General features: G+C 45.4%; 1 protein-coding gene across 4 annotated transcripts in view; it reads left to right on the top strand.

Annotated features, from left to right (window-relative positions):
- Positions 1-8,747, top strand: part of NEDD9 (neural precursor cell expressed, developmentally down-regulated 9) — a 76,232-nt gene extending 67,485 nt beyond the window's left edge. For 3 of the 4 annotated variants that reach the window (XM_075493862.1, XM_075493860.1, XM_075493861.1), the window contains exons 3-7: positions 1,252-1,353; positions 2,555-2,656; positions 3,096-4,319; positions 4,665-4,754; positions 6,139-8,747. In XM_075493862.1, coding sequence (XP_075349977.1) covers positions 1,252-1,353; positions 2,555-2,656; positions 3,096-4,319; positions 4,665-4,754; positions 6,139-6,648 — 2,028 coding nt within the window. In that variant the 3' untranslated portion in view covers positions 6,649-8,747. The remainder of the gene's footprint in view (positions 1-1,251; positions 1,354-2,554; positions 2,657-3,095; positions 4,320-4,664; positions 4,755-6,138) is intronic. The other variant, XM_075493863.1, reaches the window with a different exon arrangement.
- The last annotated feature ends 13,246 nt before the right edge of the window (positions 8,748-21,993 follow it).

The raw sequence follows: 21,993 nt of genomic DNA on the forward strand, positions 1-21,993 counted from the left end.
AAGAAGAAAAGCCTGTGTTGTTAACATAGCAGAGAGGAGGGAGCAGGTTGGCATCAGGGACTTCCCTGCAGACCTCAGTCAAGCAAAACTCATTGTGAAATCTGGCCAGGATGTTAGGATTCCTTACAGCAAAAACTGTTACAGGATCTTTACTGAGCATTTGGGCAGAAACTTTGTTCTATATCTTGCGTACATCTCTAAAGACAGTTAGGTAGCTCTGGTATAGAATTCTCCCCAGCTGAGCATGAAGCCACATCTTGTATGGCCATATGTAATTTGTCATTTTATGCCTTTGGGTTACAGTATTTATACTTTTTTGTTAGAGCTAAGTAGCACCAGCAGAGACTAAGATGTCAGCATTTCCACTATAAACCCAGCTCTTCCTGAGGGTTAGGTAACATTTATTTTATACCAAACTATACGGAAATTCTGCCACGGAGATGCTGTCCAAGACACAAGGCATTTATTTTTCACCAAATTTTATTTGAAGTCATTATGGTAGTTAATGATTTAGAAAAATGTCAAAAAATGTAAATTCTAAGCTTTTTTTTCAGAGGCTGTTCTTGCATTATATACTTCAAGAATGGCTTAACATTTCCTATCTCTTATCCACTAATATAGACAAACCAGATGGAGACAGCATAATTGAATGTCCAGCTTTGGAAAGTTTAAGCATAGCCTTTCTATGTAAAGAATTCCCAAAGCCACAGCTCACACTCAGTCATCCAGGATGTTGTGCCATGGAGCACAGTAACACAAGATGTCCTGCTGGAGTAAGTGGGAAATACCTCCACAAGCAAAGGGGGAAGACTCTCAGAGCCTGAACATAGTATTTTAAGCCTCTATCAGTAAGGGGGGACACTCAACACCCCAGTGGGAGCAGCAGAATGTACATAGCTCTGATCTCAGCGAGTGGGTGGTGTAACCATCACATCATGTGGTCTGTGCTAATGGGCAGTCAATGGGAAGAAGGGACCAAGCCCCCTTAGACCTGTTGGAGAATCTGTGCTTGACAAATAGAAGATACTGTAGCACTAGCAAGCAGCTGTGTCAGAACTGGTCTGGAAGGGAAAGGTGGTGCATTTGTAGCTACTAATAGTAATTTTGCAATGTTCAACTGTCAGAAGTATATGTAGACTTGTGTTACTAACATTGCCACATAAAGCGTGATCATAACACATGCCAAGATCCTCAAAGAACATGCTAAGATCCTCAAAGACTTATGTTTCCTCTTTTTCTTTTATCCCACAGGTAATAACTCCAGTTAGGTCAGGACAAGGTTATGTTTATGAATTCCCTTCCAAATACCAGAAGGATACCTACGATATCCCCCCTGTTCGCCCTCTCCAAGGGGTAGGTACCAATAAAACTGCCAACAGCACTGACAGGGCACAAATGGTGATGAATTTCTACCAGAAGTTTATGAGCAAAGCAAGTTCTCTCATTTCAGAGAGAAAATATGTTTTAATTAGCTGCAGTGGCTTATTCACAGAGCGCAGAAGTATTTCAAAGTTGTATTTGATGTTGACTAAGATTTGGCAGCACACCAAACACAAAAGTCCCATTTGTTTTCTGTGTTTTGATCAAAGAGTATATCTAAACAGAATAAACTTGCTGGCTGGGAACAATTTTTTTTCCCTTACTTTGTTGTTGCATAGTTGACAGTAATTCACTCAGCAAGGGTAAAATTATCGCCTAGATGAACAGCTACTATGCAGGGAATTGTTTTCACCACATACCTACTGCACCGTGTCAGTGAACTTGAAATACATCTTTGTTCTGGGGAACACCCTTACCATTCAATGCCCAAGACCACAGACATCTAGAGTGGATGCTTGGAGGACCTGTAACTCAACAACCCTGCATCTCTCCATGGCTCTTTGACAAAGCAGCTCCTCTAGGGGACAACGTTGAAGCCCAATAGTACATAGAACAGACTGACACCAAATGGCTGGAACTGTTGGGAAGTCTGGGTTAAGAAACATTCAGAGAGTGGCCTTAGACCACATGCAGAACCCGCTGTAATCTAGGACATGCCACCAAGTGGGACACTTGAAACATCAGACAGCTGTACTTTCTGCTAGTAGGACAGCTCACAGTGCACCCCATAAAGCAGACAGGTGATGCTGACAGGGGCAGCCTTAGTTTCAGAGAGTTTAGTGTGTACTAGTACAAGCTTATTCCTCAATCCCTCTAATCTCTATCAGTAAGGGTGTGATCAGTTCTGGTCACATGAATACACTGCTCCCCTGTTCACCCCAACAGGTATCTGTAATAGACTGGCCTTGATTTACCTCGGGATGGAAATCAGCCATGACTTCATCTCTCCAGCCTGCCGTCCACATAATTGGCCAGAGGGGACCTAGCAAAGTGCATTTCCTAACTGTCCAAAATACCAGGGAAATCCAAGCAGCTCTCCCATATGAAACAAAGTTGAAGAGCTCTGATCATCTTCAGGCTGTTTGAGAGGAAGCATGGAAACCAAGAAAACTCATCTGAGATCAGAGCTTTCCTGAGGTGACTTGTTTCTGTAACCAGTTTATTCTTTCTTTAGATATATGACATTCCCCCTACATCGGTTAAGGGGCCTGCACTTCCAGTTCCCATGGGAGAAGCAAAAGCTTTAGGAGTCTATGACATACCACCTGCCAAAGGAGTAAGTATTACACTGTTTCCACAAGATCTTGTATTTTCATGTCTGACCAAAGACATGTTTAAACAAGAGTTCATGTATGATCCCGAAGGAAAAGGAGATTCAGTACTTCAAATATTTCCTTAGGTTTTTAAACTGTTAAAACTGGTAAAGTGAAGGACTGCATCAAAATTATTGAAGTTATGGAGTGTGAATTGATAATTAGGCCTACATTATCTTTGTGGCAGCATTTTTGGCTTTTGCTGCTTATGAGAATTTGCATCAAGATGAACATTAAAAAGTGAGATATTAAAACTGACGCTCAGTGAAACTCAGGATAAGTAGCAGACTCCATGAAAGTAATGGCAGATCTTCCATCCCAGCATTTTATAGGCCATATGGAAGATGTAAAATATTTTGCTGTTCTAGCCAAATGTTTCATGGTTTGCTTTCTGTGATTCAGGTCTATGCTACACCTCCATCTGCATGCCGAAATGATACAGGCCTGAGGGAAAATTTGCAGGATTTTTCATCTCCAGTGGGCCACAGTGTAAGACCAGAAGGAGTATATGATATTCCTCCTCCCATCACCAAAGCAACTGGGAAAGAACTTAATAAATTTTCTCCTGAGAGCCTTTTATTGCCGGATGGAGTGCCACAGAAACAGAGTGTTTATGACATCCCTGTGAACCATCAAAACCATTTTCTTGGACAGCAAATTGCACCTCAAAAAGATGTTTATGATACCCCAAGGGGAATGGCATTCCCAGGACAACAGACAGGACTCAGTGAAAGTCTCATCCCAGAAGGAAGAGAAGGTGTATATGATGTGCCACCACCAGTCCTCCAAGACACTAAAGGCTTACAGGATGTGACTGATGGGATAAATAGGTTATCTTTCTCCAGCACAGGAAGCACAAGGAGTAACATGTCCACATCTTCAACAACATCAAAAGACTCTTCTTTCTCAGCATCAACTGCACAGGACAAAAGACTAATCCTTGATCCAGACACTGCTATAGAGAAGCTTTATCGCCTCCAGCAGATGGTGGAGACAGCTGTCAATAATCTCATGGCCTTTATTACAGCAGACTGGCGGTCTTACGGATATATGGAGAAACACATCAATGAAATTCACACTGCTGTGGATAAGGTAGAGCAGTCGCTGTTGGAGTACCTCCAGTTTGCAAAAGGATCAGCAGCCAATGCTTCCTGCCTATCCGAGTTCAGCCTGCTTAACAAAATGAGGAGGGAGGTGCAAAGGCTGGAGGACTCTCACCAGATCCTTACCCAAACCAGTCACGACTTGAACAGCTACAACTGGTCTTTGAATGTTCTAGCTCTCAACAGACTGCAGAACAAGTGTGATGACCTGGATCGGTTTGTTATGGTAGCAAGGACAGTCCCGGATGATGCCAAGCAACTGACCACTACCATCAGCATCAACGCAGAGGTGCTCTTCAAACAGGCGTTGAGCAGCTCACGTTTCAAAAACATACCAGAGAATATCATGAACACTCCTGACTATGCATATGACAATCCTCATATGCAGCATCACGGAGAAAAAGCACAGAACCACTGCAGTTCCCTTCCTCCGCTCCTGAGTAAAGGTCAGCACCCTCACAATACTACCAGTGAGAGCTCAGAAAAGAGCTGGATGGATGACTACGATTACGTTCACCTGCAGGTAGGTAAACTCAACACCTTTGTCTGCACAAGGCCAAGTAGGAGTTGTTGATGCTTTTGTTTGCAAAAGCTGTTCACAGGAAGGTAGCAATCAGATTGTGACACTAATACACATTCAAGAGTAATTTCACCAGGGCGATTACTTGCTCTCAAATAGGACTGTTGCATACATAATAGCAATAGCCTTTTGCTCTGCCACACTTTCCTTTTCTTCTCCATACTCTTAGTGGCACACTACCAGTGAAAAAGCCAATACAAAGAAGCCTGTTATTTGACCTATGAGTTGTCATTTAGCTTAGGAGCGGTTTTGATTTAACACAGTGTCTTCTTATATTATGCAAAACAGGGGAAAGAAGAGTTTGAAAGACAACAGAAGGAGCTGCTGGAAAAAGAAAATATCATCAAGCAGAGCAAAATAGAACTAGAGCACCATCAGGTATGTTCACTCAGGTGCAATAATCACATTAAAATGCAGTGTTCCTTGCACATAAGGAGTACTGGTCAAATAAAGCAGGAGGGGCCCTTCGCATAGCAGCGTGCAACTGCTGGCATCGTGGCTGTGAGGTGTGCGTAGCGCCAGCACACACAGTTGGAGAGTCCCAGGTGCTAGATGGTGAAGATGGCAGGTATTAGGTCTTGGCTAAACAGTGGCTCCAGGTTAGTTTCTTTCCAAGTGGCATTTGTGCCAGTCAGGCTCCACCATTAATGGATTTATCAACACAAAGGACAAGGACACATGCTGTCATGCTCCAAGTGGGAAATGGTGAGCATCAAGATTTTAGCACCTTCCTTGGCCTCATGCATCTGTTCAGCGATTGCTTATGCCAGAGACAGCTGAAGTATTTTCTGCAGAGTAGCTATTCTGAAGATCAGCATCTCTGCCCTGTTCATTTCCTTGTTGCCACTTAGTAACTGAGTGGAAGCACAGCCACAGCTCTCAGCGTTTGGAATGACGTCTCTTGTGGCAGGAATAAGCTTTTCCCTTGAAAACAATTTCCAACCATCTCAATTTAAGAGACTAATTATTTTTTTATACAATCCACCATTGCAATGGGCCCAGCGCATACACATAATGAAAAGCAGTCTCTGTCTCCAAAAGTTTACCACAGAGGAGAAGCAGGTTTCTGGAGTGTCTCACAGTGGATCAGTCACAAAGCCAGCTTGAGAACTTGGCTTTCCGGACCTGCAATCCAGTGCCTTAATCACTGGACCACACTGAATACACATGCTACCTGCACATCTGTGATGTGAACACCAATACCATTAAGTTAAATACTGTGCTTAACATCACTGTAAATGCTAAAAAAGCAGGTCATACAAGATTGAGGGCTGTCACTTTGCCCTCACATGAATTCTTCAATATATTGTTACCATATTGTATGGCAGAAAATTGTACAAGCAATGTGGAGGTGAGAGTTAAAGGTTTGTCATCTCAAAATCTCACAGAGATGGCAGCTTTTTAAAGATTGTGTAGGAGTCATTGCCACTTGGATCCATCTCTCTTGCTTGTGATTTCAAAATATTCCAAATGAGCAACAGCTTGTAAATTCAGGAGGTTTTTTTTTTAAATGCAAATAAAGTATTTTAGATGTTTTCCTCTTCTGAACTCTGTGTATTTGGATTTACAATAACCAAAGCACTTGATTACCCCTCACTCTCCAAAGTAAAAGATCTTAGAAAACACATAATACTAGTTTTTATTTAGGATAAGGCCAATCTAGGATACCTAGGGGTATCCTGAGGCATAAGGTGACATTGTAATATGTAACAACATTTTACAAGAATATTCTTTGAAGGGAGCCTTTTTATTTGCCTTTCAGATTAATCAGTTTCAGCGTCTGGAGCAAGAGATCACAAAGCCAGTAGAGAACGACATCTCAAAATGGAAGCCACCTCAAGCTCTCCAGAGTGCAAACAGCACCGCCACCTCCCGTGACAGCCAGCTGCTTTTATTCTATTCTGACCAATGTGAGACTCATTTCAACTCCCTCCTAAATGCCATTGACGCCTTTTTCAGTTGCGTCAACGCTTCTCAGCCCCCCCGAATCTTCGTGGCTCACAGCAAATTTGTCATTTTGAGCGCTCACAAACTTGTGTTCATTGGGGACATGCTCACGAGGCAAGTGACAACTCAGGACATACGCAACAAAGTGATGAACTCCAGCAACCAGTTGTGCGAACTGCTGAAGAGTGTTGTTCTGGCTACCAAGATGGCTGCCTTGCATTACCCCAACACAGCAGCCCTACAGAAGATGGTGGACCGAGTAACAGAGCTGTCTCGTCACGCACAGTTGTTCAAACTCTCACTGGTCCAAATGGCAACCTTATGAAACTCAGTGGAATCCAATCCATGAGCAGTGAAACAGAAAAGCAAAAAAACTGGAGCTATTTTTATGTAAACGTTATCATTTATTTTTTTTAGAAATTTTTTATGAAATATTTTAAATACATTCTTATGCGTTAGAGAATCTAATGAAATCAGGGATCTGGGAACTATCTAGTTCTGCATTATGTTTCTAATACACATTTAGATATGTATACACTGCATATATGTATATGTTGCTACATTCCCTAAAACATCAATTAAGCACCTTAAAAATTATGTCTCGGGTAAGCAGTGCGTATCTTTTGTATATACTGCCTGTTTCCTCAGTATATTTGTTAACTGGATGCTGCACTCTTCTTGTTTCATTCTATTGTGATTTTGGCACATGGACTTGGTTGTGAAACCTACTTGTAGCAATCCATGAAGCAAGTGTAATGGTTCTCATAGAACTCCATTCCCTTCTTAGAAATTACTTTCTATAGCTTAGTACCATGAAATTTAACTCTCCTCTTGACGTTACTTTGTTATGTACAGCATTTGATCATTCTGAGTAGCATATATGCACAACTGCAACAAGCAACACATCAAGCAAGGCATACAGCATTTGGGAGAAAGCATTTTTAGGCCATATAAGAATCAGAACCTTCTAAGAAGGAAGGCAGAATTGTATATATTGAATATCTTGTGGCATTCAAATTTCACTATTTCTAACAACTGTGCAACATGGGATTTCAAAACGTGGATGGATTCCCAGCAATGTAAATTCATAAACGTTTACTTTGTATGACTTTGGCCGTTAAATTTAACAGTCAGGCTCAAAAGCCTTATTGTTCATGGACTCAGAATTATCCTGAGAGCATCCCAGGATCCACTGGGCTCATCTTTGAGGCTGCAGATGAGCAACATCTCCAAATACCGGTCCCTTCCAGAGGGATTAATGTACAAATTGTAATTCACACAGAAAGAAAACAGCTTAGTTTGAAATAACAGACATTTAAACATCTCTATAGCATATACACAATTCAATGAAGAATAGCACTTATTTTTCTAGGACATATTCTTGGGAATTCTATTGCAGTTCTGACCTCCATTCAACTATTGGGCTTTTTTCCAAATTCTGTTGTATAGGTGCTGGTCCTTCTGCAGTACACTTCCAAAAATGACCTCCCATATTAACGGGGCCATTCCATCAGCAAGTACACACAATCCCACCGAGTAGTTTTCAATTTAGACCCTTAAAAATTCTTAGCAGAGTGGTAGACTCCTTTAGAAATTTCACATATGCTGGCTGCTGCAAAACACTTATAAACTTCGTTGCCTTTTGTGAACCCCCTAAAAATAAGGCACAGAACGCCAGTTGCCTGTGGTCCTCAGACTAGAAGCTGCACTTCAAAGTGGGCAATAGCTCAGGTAAATTCCAGGCGATTCTGGTGTTTTGAAAGCAGAAACACTACTGTCCTTGCAAAATTCAAGGTAGTCCTACATTGATGTATTCTGAGTGTTTGCATCAGCGAGCGGATCACTGGTAAATACACACTCATGAGATCAGCAGCACCTAGAAAACAGGCATTTCTGCCTAACTTTTCACTTTCCCAGCTTGTATCCGAACATGAGCCTTATTGAAATGGGATTTATTGTCTTAGATAACAAAACCATTTCAGCGATGTATGAAATCTTGCAGCCTTAATGTATTGTCTCAGAGTGAACTACCGTAATGTCACTTCCAGAGTCTGCAGATCGTTCCCAGGAAGGCCAGCGGGAGCCAGCACAACCTCAGCTGGCCCAGAATCGGCTCCAGGGCTTGGCTCTGACATAACATCCAGAAAGGGTGGTTTTCCTATTGTAACTGATAGCCAGTTGCCAAAAAGCAATCCACGTGAACCTGTTTTGTACTAGTGTTGTTTGGGATTCTTTCGGATATCCTTGTCCATTTTTTTACTGTATATTCTTAGAAAGTGAAAAAGTGTTTTGAAGCTTAGTGGTTATGTTGATAGTTTGTGCTTTCAAAAGGAGAACCTTTATTGCAAGCCTGTATTACAGTCTGTTATCTTGTAGAGAGTCATTTTCAAATTATTAAATGATTAGCTTTTTTTATATAACAAAGGCAACACTTGGTCTTATTTTCTCTTGTTTTCAGAGTACTCTAAGCATATTAAAAGGAAACATTGCTGCTTGCTAATACTATCAAAGCCATTCTAAAATGAGGAGTTCACTTTCTCTCTTCACCGATCAGTGCTTATAGTATGAAGTGAGAGCTTGAGGGTATAAGAGGAAGGGACAGACATTTTCTCTGCCTGCCCAGAAGCAGCAGGTGAAGCATTTACCCAGCTCAGCTACACAAGGCATCAAGTCCAAAATACAACCATCAGAGTCTGCAGAGCACCGCGCCACGCTCCTGCCCCATTCCCGGTGTCTATTCCTGCTGCGTGAGCCGCATCCCGAACCACCTCGTCATAGCACAGGCATCGGTCCTTGAGGTGAACAGGGCAATTCCTCTCAGCACTACCCCACAATGAGATGGGCTGGCAAGACACCGATGTGACTGTCCACCCATTCTGGCCTGCTCCTCCCCCTCTCCAGCACTTACTGGTGAAGCCACGATCCACGCGGGAACTGGAAGAGCAACTTTGCTCAGTGTAGCCATCCTTCCCCCCCAACCCAATGGTAAGAGCACCCCTCTTCTACTACATGTGACGTTGAGCATTATCTGGGTGCGGGTTCCACCCGAAACAACCGCATGGCTTTAAGGATCACAGAGTCTTTCCCAAAAGTTACCTTCCCATTTCACTGTTGCTGAGGCATTGCCCTACCTCCTGTCAGGCGCCGTGGGCGTGCAAGGAGGAGAGAAAAAGCCTGGGACTGGCTCTGTGCTTATGCCTGTTGGCTGCCAACAAACAATGTTCCTGCTGAGGAGCATTAAGAGCAATGAAAGCTTTGAGAGCAAAGTGCCTGGTCTGGCTCGTTGTGTCCTCGCAAGGGGACAGCTGGTGATGCCGGGCTGCTTCCCGAGTGCGCTCCATTTTGTTCCTCTGCTAAATTTAAAAAGGTCAGCTAACAACAAAGGAGGGACTGGACAACCAAAATGGTTCAGAATAGAAACCAGAGCCTCTTTGCTCTCCTCCCTGAGCCACAGCATCCCCACACAGCTGCCAAGAAACCGCTGCTGTTTGGCAACCAAGTTGATGTCCAGTGTGGAAAAAAAAAAGTCTGCCTCACACTAGTGGCAAATGTGGAATACACTTGGCTTGTTACTCCAGACATTAAGTAAATACTAATCCATATTAATTAGAAAAATATTTCCTTTGTCTTCCAGGACGATGAGCGAGGGAGAAAGAGGAGAGACAAAAGCCACCCTTGAAATGGGCAGGTTTTAGAGAAATTATCAATTCATACCGACAGATGACACGGGACATACTTCATTGCACCCCATACCGCACAACCCCCTGCTGCTACCTCTACCATTTCTTGCAAGCCAGGGCTGTGCGGCTTCTGCGTTTTCAATTAGCTGTGCATTGCTGCAACCTTGGCAAACCCACTGCCTGCTGTTCCAGCAAAGGCAACACGGGTGAAGGAAACCAAGTTCCCACACCACTGCCTGATGCTAGATTACACCCCAGCATCTTCACATCCCCCGTAACTTCTAGACCCTAGAGCTTTTGGTACTCTCCGACACATACATCTGGGCTGTATTTCAGAAACATACCTCCCACATCTACTGCCAGCGCTCTTCAGAGCGTTGCTACAACAGTAACACCTTCCCTCTGCCCGCGACCCAAGCATCTGTAGCTGTTCTGCTCCAAATCCAGCTTTTCCCTCTTGAACCCCACTTCCAGGCTGCCTGCTCCATCTTAACATGCCTTAGTCTCAATCAAAAGGCTTTAGAAACGCACAGGATTTACTCCAAAGGTAGTTCTTAAGCCTCCCTTACCCCTTTCTCCTCTCACAGCGTTCACTGCATTAGGCCACATTTAGACAGGAATATTTCCAGGGCAAAGACGGGGTCTTGCCAGTCTCAGAGGATGACACCGAGCCTTCCTCCCGACTCCAAAACGTGCCTATTCATTTCTTCTTAACCTGTTACGCTGGCCATTTCAAAAGCAATATATACACATCACTCTTAAATCAACGGAGCCCTTTTTCTGCTAGAAGATTTTTCCATCTTGGAGATGGACTGTCCAGATAATGTGGATTTATTTACTTATTTTTAAATCATTTCTTTTTGCTATTTGCTCCCAAGTTCCACCTAAGACAGCAGCTTTCTCTGTCTGAGGAGCCCTGGATATAGGCGTGTGGCTTTTCAACATCAGAGTTAATCTACAGTTATATCTAGCACTGCAAAGTCCTCCCAGAAGTTCTTCCGACACAAAGAGGACATTCTATCCAGGCTCGAGAGTACCTGGGTAAAGTGAACAGCAGCAGGAGAAACATCTAATCCAGCCTTATCATAAACCTGCTGCCTTCAGAGAGAGCAAGAGTGACATGAAACTTAACCTCCTGGGAGCTAGCACGAGGGCTAGCACAGACTCCTAGTAACTCAAACCACCTCGGTTTCCCTCTAATGAACTGCCCAGAGGCAATTTTACTTTGATTAAATTAGAGCTAAATTTGGAGTGCAGTTCACATCATTAGCAAGGCCCGATCATGCTGGACATGCTGCCGGCCGTTGGAATCACTTAGGAAACGCAAGTACATTGTTCTCCATTCCAAAACCAAATATTTAGTCTTCGGTGCCTGCGAAGGGCATGAAATAGTCAGTCAGCAGCCTGACCTCAGAGGAAACACCTTCCCAGGGCATTGCTTTCTGCCTCTGGGGAGCTGCTGGGTTCAGAGCGGGGTGAGCTTCATCCCACCACCTTCCAGGTCAGTGGCTAGGGCCACTTCGGGATGGCCTCCCAGAGCAAAGGACCAACAAGGAGAGTTTCAGGTCAAAACATCAGGGCATGGCTGGGCACGCACGATGCTGGCTGTTGCAGAGCCCTCCTCTTCAGCCTCACAGGGCAGCAGAAAATCAGGAGTTGGCAGTTCCGTAGCAAGAACCAAGGAGACAAAAGCTCCTTGTGCCTTCCGATAAACCCATGTCTCTATAGCGACATGGTCTTGGCTCGCAGTTGCCGGGGATTTCTGAGCAGGAGAAGCCGAAATGTTCAAGGGGGAGGCAATGCTGAGCAGAACATGACTTTCCCACCTCTCCTGGGGTTTAACTTGCAGTAATAACCTCCTCCCAGGAGTTTGTGCTTCAATTCTGTCTTTTCAGCAGACAGCATTGGGCTAGGCTCAACCCAGAATGGATTGCTTCCTTCTTTCTGCACCTCTCTAGCTTTAACTTCTGGCCCTACACCCCCACAAGCAAAGTCCACCAAGTCAACATTCCTCATAGGAGTTGGCCTGGTTGCTGTTGACCTCTCCATCTCCACGAGTCCTCCGAGTCCCTGCCGAGGGCAAAGCCCAGCGCCTGGGAAACCCGCACCCCAGGAGCACTGCTGCAGCTGCAACGGGCTCAGCACGCGTACCGCCGCCCTGACAGGGGTTTCTTTCTCTCTGCTGAACGCCAAGAGACACAGTATCTTTTTCTGTACAAGCAGCAGCTCGATACATCAGGCTGACTACAGCAAAAACAGAACGGGGGGAGCACGAAGCACCGGGTCTACAGGAGATATATAAAGCTCATCTCATCTGCAACGCGCTGCCTCAGCTTTGCGGCACAAGCAGCAGCAGCAGCCGCCTCCGCACGGGGCGGGCTCCCAGAAGGTTACACATGCCATAAGCACGAGCAAAAATCATGATTCCCTGGTTCCATGCGTGCTTGTACCCATGGGGTATCAGCTTCCATCAGCCAAGGGAGGGATGTAAAAATCTTGCTGCTGGGTGGGCAGGGTGTCCCCTGAGATCAGAGGGATTTTTTTTTTTCTTCCTTCATTACAGGAAAAATGATCAGAGCTCTTTCCTTGATGCAAAGCTGCAGGAAACCAAATCCAAGAGGCCCTTCATAGCTTCCTACTTAGCTAGCTTTATCTCGCTCAACACTGCAGCCAGGGCTACTCAAACCATTGCCAACCAGGAAGGCACAATAACAATGTCCCAGAAGCATCTGCTATTTATACGAAGGCAGACTTAAGCATGGTTAAATGAAGGTTACAGTGAAAGACAAGCAGAAAAGTCTGAAAGAGGAGAGCAGAGGGGGGAAGGGGGGGGGGGGGGAAGCAAGCTTGTTCTGGCTTTAGATTGTCTTGCAGAAAGGAATCAAGGTATATCTCAAAGCTTTTTGGGCAGGTAGAAGGCTCCAGTGCATTTCCCTGTGTGGTGATGCAAGTCTGCCTTTATTCCCAGTTGGCTCAAAGAGAAAAAGCCACAAGGGTGAGTGGCCATGAACAGGAAAAAGAAAAAATGGACTTCTACTGGTTTTAATCCTTGTGCTTTGTTTTTATGAAGGATGGTAGGAGCAGCCCACCCAAAAGCCTTTTATCTCAGGAGGTGATTTGAGCTGGAAATGGGTACCTGTAATTAACTTGCATTCTGGAAGGGGAGAAGTTAACTTATTTGGCTTTTCTTCATGCCGCATTTCAAAGAGAAATTAATTTTTGATAAATGAGAATAAGCACGTGCATTCTGCAGTGCTTGACCTGCAGTTATTTTCAGGCCTCGCTGCTCAAGACACAGCTTTCGGTTGTCCACTTGCAGGTTTACTTAAGGAATGAGCACAGCCCGCCTGGCAACCTATATCTCTTCCACAGGAAACGCTACGATGACCAAAAGGACGTTCCTAGAGCAGGGCTGCACTGCGCAGGACACCTCATTCACCGGTGTACATACGCAGAAGTAGGCGGATGTGGGACCCACCATACCCATCTTGCAGCAGGTGGAGCTGCCTCTGCACACTGGGAAGTAAAGGTGGAAATCCACGTGCCCCACAGACACCGGCAGTACACAGAACCACCAGCTCCATCCGAGGGGTAAAGCTGCTGAAGACACAGAGATACACAAGTGAGGAAGCCTCTTTCTTGCTCCCTCCTTTCTTCTCTGTGGGGATGGTGATGCTCAGAAGTGCCCCAATTTGGATTAGCCCATCTCTGCTCCCAGCGTGAGACACCCCGGATGCAATTTACCTCACCTAGTGAAGACATTTGCACGCGAGAGATCATCAGAGACATTTGCATGCGAGATATTTAAACTGAAGAGAGAGAAACAGACTCACTAAAGACTAAGCCATGTGATTAAATCTACTTTAGGATGAGATAAACCCTCTCCAGGCTCCAATGTTTAGGTCTCCTTAGGTCTTCAAGGGCAACTGAGACAAGCAGCTGCAAATGACGATATCGCAGGCTCCTAAACTTTGAGCATGATGAATCCGACCCACAGACCCTACATCTGCATCCAGAAACTCGGTGCAGCCGCATACACGGGTCAAGTCACAAACCGAACGCTAAAACACCTTAGAAACCTGTGGGTCCCTCCTGGCCCATCAAGCCTGAAGCTGGTATCAGTACCATCAAAGCGTTGGTCCAGAGGGTTCAGCAAGTCAGAATAGCCCTGGAGCTGGAGCAACTCACATCCGAGCTGAATCCCCCAGTCCTGCCACCTTCCCCTGCGCTCAGGCAGCCTCCAGGCTTTGGGATCAGACCTGATCCTAAAGTCCCATCAACCAACACGTGCTCTGTCCTAGATAGGGGAAAAGCCGGACACGCAGGTAGCTCACACCTCCGTGCCTCCGCTCTCCCAGCAGTTTTCTTGCCAGCTCTGGGCTCGCAGCAGCACAGAGCCCAGGCAGTCACAGAGGGCTTGCTTAGGAGCTCACAGCTCCCAGCCTACAGGCACTCCTCCGTTAGTTTGCTTTTTCTCATACTGGGGCAGAGAAACACAGAGGACTGGACAGGAAAAGCAGGCAGATGTTCTTAGGGTGACAGAGGCGGTTGTTTAGGTCATGTTTAGCTTCCCTTCAATAAGCAATCCTGCATACATCCCTGCCTTGCTGGAAAAGCGTAATACACAGCTTCAGCCACTCATTTCCAGGGAGAGCGTGGGCCAGATGCAGAGCTAAGTAGCTGTGCATTTGCAGTGGGTGTCCTTTGGCACGGGAAGGGCTGAATCACCAAGGAAGGCTAATGGAGCTTCATGCGATTGAACAGCATTTAATTTTGAAGCGTGGGTTTCAAAATGATTTTCTGACAAAGTGAGTTTGCTTTCTTTTACTGGTTAGAAACGTTTTGTGAAAGATCTTTTTCATTTACTCTGACTGCTTCTCTACTAGCAGCACATATGCTCCATCCCGGTTTTGTCTGGTTTTTTTCCTCATATGGGGACAAGGATGACACAACTGCAAACAACCTGTACCTTACACAGTATATACGTACGTCCAGCTGAATGAGTTTTCACTTCTACAGTGTTTGCACATTTTTGTTTTTCTCTTCGCAATATTTAGGAACAAACTCTCAAAGAGCTTATTCTTAATGCTTTATCTAACGACACAAGCAAAGCCTTGTATCAGCAAGGAACCGCCTGTGCTATGAACGGCAGGGGCAGCTGGCAACACAGGACTAAAGAGCCACGTATTTGGGCACTGTACTCGTTAGCAGTTAACCAGACAGGAAAGCATCAAGATGCTCATAAGCTGCTCCTGTACCACAAACCAACCATGCTACTATTGGAGGAAACAAAAGCACCCACTTGGAGGCCAGCATGAGATACCAGACCATCACCATGCAACCCAGACTCCTGCAGTTTACTGGGTTTCCAGCAGATGAATCTGCCTCAGGCTGTGCTAGCATAGAGAGTAACCCCACAATTCACGTGTTTCATATAGACCTATTACATCTCATCAGCTACTTATCAGAGGGTCCCTGCTACAGACAACTTTGCCCGCTCAGCGTCCCGCACTAGGGCGGTAGCACAGGACCCTGTGGCATCTCTTCCACAGCAAACCAAAATCTGTAGAGCAACCCATCCAACCCTCTTCACAAGGAATAACTTCAGCAGATAACACCAACTTCTGCTTCCAAGCAAAGCAACAGAGAATAAAACTGTGAACATTGCTCAGCTTCCCACCTTTTAGAAAAATAACCAAGTAGAAAAGTGAAATAATTGTTTTGTACCTGAATGTATCCATAGCCTCCCAGGAGAGCACTTCAGCAGACTCGCCATTCCCTTCCTCAGCAGTGCTTCTTTTCCACAGACACAACCATGAAGGCACAAGCCTTCAGCACAGAAAAGCCACAGCTGTGGCCCCATCACCAGCTGAGATGCATCTATTTTTAAAGCTCATTCTGTGCACACAGCAGCAAGTCCTCCAGGCCTGATTTGTCTCTAGCCCTTGCACTTTAGGTAAAGAACACAAATTAAAAAAAAAAAAAAAAGCTTTCTGAACCCTACCTTTTGCACAAGTAGGAACTAATTAGCTTTTCACCACTTCCTTGCACAGGTGAAAACAACTACACGCAGGGTGGGACAGTCTCGCACCTGCTGACTGCAGCACAAAGCCCAAAGGCAGAGCCCAGCATCCCAGACCATGGGCAAAGGGGGGCAAGAAAGGCTGCAATCTCGTCCCACACGCTGTACTGAATGCTGGTCTCTTGCTGGTCATTTGTAGCAGTAAACATGACAGCTAGCTGTAAAACAAAGGATTTTTTTTTCATTCTGGACTTTGGAGACTTTTTTAGTTGGGGGGATGCGTGTGTGCCATATTCCCTTGGTTTTGATCTCTGAGCATCTCTAGGTATCAGCCTGCCAACATTTAAGAAGGTAAGAACTGCCCTGTTGGATCAGGTTGTGGTGCACGTAGCCCCACAGTCTGTTTCTAAGAGGGGCGGATGGGTATGTTCCGGATAAACTCACAAACCTGACTCCCTAGTGCTCACAATCATTAGACCAGGGATGTTAGGAAATACAGCCCTGCCTGTACCTCTCATTATCCTATGAACTTGATTTGCCCATGGAAGTCTCCGTTAACTTGTATCTGCAGGTTCACAAACATATCTTCATGACATCCTGTGGCAGCAGGTTGCAGGCTTTCATCACCTACTGTATGAAGTGCATTTGTTTTTATCTACATGTGGGACTTCTCAAGAAACTTGTTGCTGCAGCCACCACTAAAGTACATGACTTTAGTTCCTAGAAAAAACACTGCTCCTGTCATATACCTGCACCTTGGTCATGGTGCCGGTACGTGGAAACAGTGTCCTCAGTCTGTTGTGTCCTCTTCCCAGAGTAGGAAGCACACACCAAACCCTGCCAGCCCCACACTCTCCTCCTCTCGGCACACTTTCTTCCTTTGCCTAGGACAGGCTCACCCTGCCGTCCCTCACAATTACTTTTGAAGCATCCTCCAGTCCTGGTTAAAGTGTGGATGATGAGCACATCTCACCTAAGGTGAACTGACAGGAAGGGTATTGGAGAGGGGAGGAAAACTGGTGTGATTGTTGTATTCCCTGATGTGATGGATGGACCCTGGCTAGTCAGCCTCAGGGTGGAGTTCGGACAAGAAAAAAACAGAAGCCCTGTCTGGTTTAGGACCTAAGTAACACACACGCAGGAGGCCGGCTTCAGCCGTTCCTCCTGCTGGCCATAGGGCTGAGGCTTCTTCCTCCTCCCCAAGCCCTCACAGGGCAGGCAGGTGGCCACAGCTGCAGTGGTCCAGAGCACGGGCAAGCAAGTCCTTTCCAGCAGTGATCCCATGCCCCCAGCAGCACTCCTGCTCCCCATGGAGCTGCCTGCCACCAGCCAGAGCTGCAGCATAAGAGCCAGCGTCAGCCCCAGGCCTGCTAGGGCATTACCGACAGCCCACTTGTTAATCCCAACGCATTTATTCTCAGTTTTGAGTTAGATGGTCTCGCCGAGTTCTAGGAATCATTAACACAAGAGCGGAAGCCCTCCACACCCAAACAGCAGACAAAGGACTCTTCAGGCACACGCCCGCACAGATGGGATGAGCTTTGTTTCCCTGGCAAGCCACACGGACTGAAAAAAGAATTAAATTAAAAAAAAAAAATGCCAGCAGCTCTCTAAGTGTAAATGTTAGATCTGCTAATGGGGACTCGCTGTTACTCCTAGGTAATAAACGAGGGGCTCAATAAAGGGAAAACAGGTTTCTCCAAAGCCTTGGGCAACAAAGTGCCCCCTCCTTCTCCCTTAGCCTGAATACAGAGATTCATCAGGAGGGTAACTCCAACTGTATCTCTCTCATTGCTTTTCTCAAGGATTTCTGTCTTTACTGCAAAAAAATGTGACACAGGCTCTCTGTCCCCAAGTCTATTGTTAATATTAAATTAACAACACTGTGTTTTTAATATTAATATTAGACTACTATTCGTCTAATATTAATATTAGACTTGGGGAGAAGATTTTGAAGTGAGCTGATCATGAGCCTTTGTTTTACCTGCTCGGTAACCAGCAGGATTTAGACCAGCTCTGGTGGGGTGGCATTTGACCTCACGCCTCTGCAGTGAAACTATGAGAAGCGTGAGGACACACAGTTGTGAATTGGTTTTGAAGACATCTGGATGGCAGGCAGCTTGCCCTTGCGATTACACTGGGGAAAAAAACCAAAACACAAACCCAACCCATTTATTAAGCTGCTGTTCACAAAGTTACAGTATGTTGGTAACCCTGAGACCTGAAGAAGTGCTGCAGTGGTGTGTTTTGGTGGTTTTTTTCTTAAGCATGGTGAGAGTAAAGAAAAGCAGATCCCTCTTGGCAGGTTTGAGACCTCCCTTCTTAGGGCAGATAATTTTTGAGCTCACTTTCCTTTACAAAGCAAAATCCAGTGTTCCTCCTGTGCCACAGAGCAATGCGCAAGCCCCCCTAGACATAGCACCCCACGTGTCCCACAGCTCTTTTGGCGTGAAGCATACGGCCAAGCAAGAACCAGGCTCAGCCCCTGCAAGGAGCTGCCCTTGTACTTCCCAACCCCGCTAAACCCCAATAGAATTACAAAAACCAGCGACAGCAAACGCAAAGGAGCTCAACAGCATTGGCCCTGATGGATGCTCAATGTTCCTCCTGCGAGGTGGACTTCTACCGGCAAAGCTTGAAGGCCCGTGCCATCTAGTGGTGAAAAGCCAGCCCCAGTCCTCCCTTTCTACCCGTCTTTGATACTCAAATCCTCTGGGGTTTCGGACTGGATCCGCACTGTAAGCAATTCACCTGTTTAAGCAGCCAGTCCAGGGATAAGCACTTTCCCCTGTCCACGCCATCACTCCAGGATTCAGGAGAAACGTGAGGGCATCCTGGAAATCAGGACACAGAAAAGCAAAATCAAGTCTGCCCTCAGTATCCAAATCCTTTGTAAAGTGTAAAAGCTAAGGCTGCAATAAGCATCACTGGTAATACTTAAACCTTGCAATTGTTAAATAAACCTCGTGATTTTGGAAAATAAAGAGGCTAACACAGAAAGTCAGTAGAAGACCTGCAAATCAGCCACAGAGTGAAGTTCCCAGCTCCCTGCCTTCTGCCTTGGCATGCCCCCTGCGTCACTCTGCAGGAAGGATGAGCATTTTCTGATGTGGAAGTACCTGTGCCGGCGGTTTGTGAACGTGCCCCCACCCCACTGAGTGCCAGAGGTCGACCAGACCAGTTCTCTTCCTGGACAAACAAGGGTCAAGTTGTGCCAGGATCAGAAGTCACAGCAGATGCGGTGCCATCCAGCCACGAAACCAAGCAGGCTTCAGGGGGTTTAGCAGCCTTAGAGCACACAGTCAATGCTGCATACCTGGTGTGCCTGAGCTGTGTCGCCTCTTAGAGCTGCCTGTTTGCACCCTGCAGACACCAGTGCCCCGCACCAAGCTCAGCCCTCTCACAACCGCTCAGATTCCCGGGCAGCATCTCCCATTTCTCCAAGGACGCCCTCAACGCAGGGTCTTACAGGACTCAAGAGTAACAACTCTTTACATTCTTAAAAGCCAAAACCACTCACGTCAGAAAAAACTGGTATACAAGAGACTTATTGTGACATGTTCTACCATGGCAAGGACGTTGCCTGTTTAAACACAGGAAAGGATAACATCTGATCAGCTGGCATTGAAGGGATGATTTGAGACACAGGAACTGCAGTAACTCAAAATAAGCAAGTTCTCAGAACAACAGAAGGCTCCTGATTAGGTCCTTAAATGAGGAGTGGGGCACTATGCTAGGCAGTTCAAGACTTACTGTAATAGAAATGTAGCTCCAGTGGTTCAACCTAGCACAGAGGAGTAGCAAAACTTGCTTCAAGCCAGAGCTAGCCTTATTTGTGAACAAATGCATTTATTGATAGGAGGCTTTCAGCTCCCCATGAGACATTCAAATCCTCTAGGACAGAGAAGAGGAAATTGATACTACATTCAGCGAGCTATCCTCTGCTGCAGCAGTTCTGAGGACATAGGGTACATGTACGTGCTGGTTCCAAAACTCCGCAGTCATGGGTTGCACAGCACAGCTGTCTGCATAGAAGGCTGGAAGTTTTAATAGGGCGTAGAAATCAGCCACCCAAATTGTACAGCCACACAGACCTAGGAATGAGGGAATCACAGGTAAGTACCTCTGAGGCCACAGCTCCCCAATACAGGATGCACATCGTCTTATCCTTCTGAGTTCGAGTACGGTGCCAGCGTTCAGGATGAGTCCCTGTGGCAGAACACACAACGCATGCTAGCAGAGGGAGGTACACCACAAGCAGTATGTGTGCAATACTTTGACAACGACCCCAAAGTGACCATATTATGCCCTGTCCCATCCCCCCTAGATATTAGGGTCTCTTTCCTACCAAAGTTAGAGGAGCATTTGTGTTACTGTTTTCCCTGGTGGAAGCTGAAAAGCTCTGTGAATAGAAATACAGGAAAATCAAGCATGAAATCTATTTCATCTCAGTGGTCCCGTTTATAATAACCAGGATATTTGCCTTCTGAGCTGTTCGAGTTGTACTGGTGAAAGAGGGCTCCTGCCCCAGCCTTCCACAGTGGTACCTCCTCCAAAGGTGACTTCACATCCCAAGAGCTCTCAAACGTTAGCGCTGGTTAGTTCTGCTGTTCACTCCATGATGCTGCTCTGTCCTCCCACAGGCCCAGCTTGCCATGCCTCTTGCCTGAAGCAGAGTCCAACATTGCTACATGCGACCATAAGCCCTAGACCTGATGCAAACCCATCTCTTCCCTTTCATACAGGCAGTCTACGAAGCAGTGTGAAAAAGTGTCCATTCTATCCAGCTTTCAGAGATAATACTTTATAAAACACCCACAGAGACACTCAAAACAGAAGAGCTTCTGATCTACATGAAGAATACAGCTAATATACATGTCTTTAAGATTTAATATAAAACCCAGCGTATTTATGCTGCCAACTTCCAGCATAATCCCACATAAAAATCTTCATGTAAGTATTACCTAAGCAAGGTGAAACACCGCTTGTGTTCTACAAAGATTGTGTATTTTCATTGTCTGGGATCAAGGCCACAGGAGAATGCCGAGGACAGCACACCGGTGCCCACAGGGAAGGAGCAGTATCAGTTAAAACAGCCTTTGGTGGAACTTTGGGCGGAGCAGAGTTGTACAACAGCACCTTTATTCATTCCACTGGAACAGACCATGAACCGTTTCCTTGGGATCAGTACCAGAGTAGAATAGTGTTTTACAAGCATCTGACACCGGTACCCCATCATCCATCATTCCCGCTTATATCAACCCCTCAAACAGACCCCCCCCCGCCCTACAACTCAAACTTTTTGAAGTCACAAGACCCAAGTGCTCAAGTTACATATAGCCATGGCATTTTACTGTACTCCGTTATTAGCCTGTTTTTACAAGTGAGAAGAGGAGGACAACAGCAGAACAGCTTGTTCTCTCAAGATTAAAGAGATTTTATCTCTTTTTTTTTTTTTTCAAAATCTTCTTTTAATCTCTAATTTTTCAATAAAAGAACCCAGGATTCAATTTATGCATTTTACCTAACAGAAGCAATCAGGGATGAAGCACACTCTCATTTCCTTCTCCTTCTCTCCATTTCAAAACAAGAAGAACTTCCTACTTTACCAACGTACTTACTTTTAGACAAACTACAAAGTCTACAACCAATCTTAAAAGTATCAAGAACAAAGGAGGGAGGAGGTGGTTTGATTTTTGTTGAGCTTGTTTTGCCTTTTTTTTTTTTAACTGCTAAAAAAAATGACAACTTTCAAGGATAAGGCAGAAAAACCACCTTTAATAACTACTGCTCTACAAGATATACACTAACCTGTTCTTTAAGACGAAGTCATCTGTAAGTATTATGCCAGCTAGAATGTGACTTTTGACAAGTCTTGTTTTGTCATGTTGCACACTCAAACAAGAAGTCTTATTCTACAGGCAAAATCCCATTCCAAAACAAGCCAGAAAACCACTCAGATCCAACA

This window comes from Mycteria americana, chromosome 2 (genome assembly GCF_035582795.1).
Source record: "Mycteria americana isolate JAX WOST 10 ecotype Jacksonville Zoo and Gardens chromosome 2, USCA_MyAme_1.0, whole genome shotgun sequence".
Taxonomy (NCBI): Eukaryota; Metazoa; Chordata; class Aves; order Ciconiiformes; family Ciconiidae; genus Mycteria; species Mycteria americana.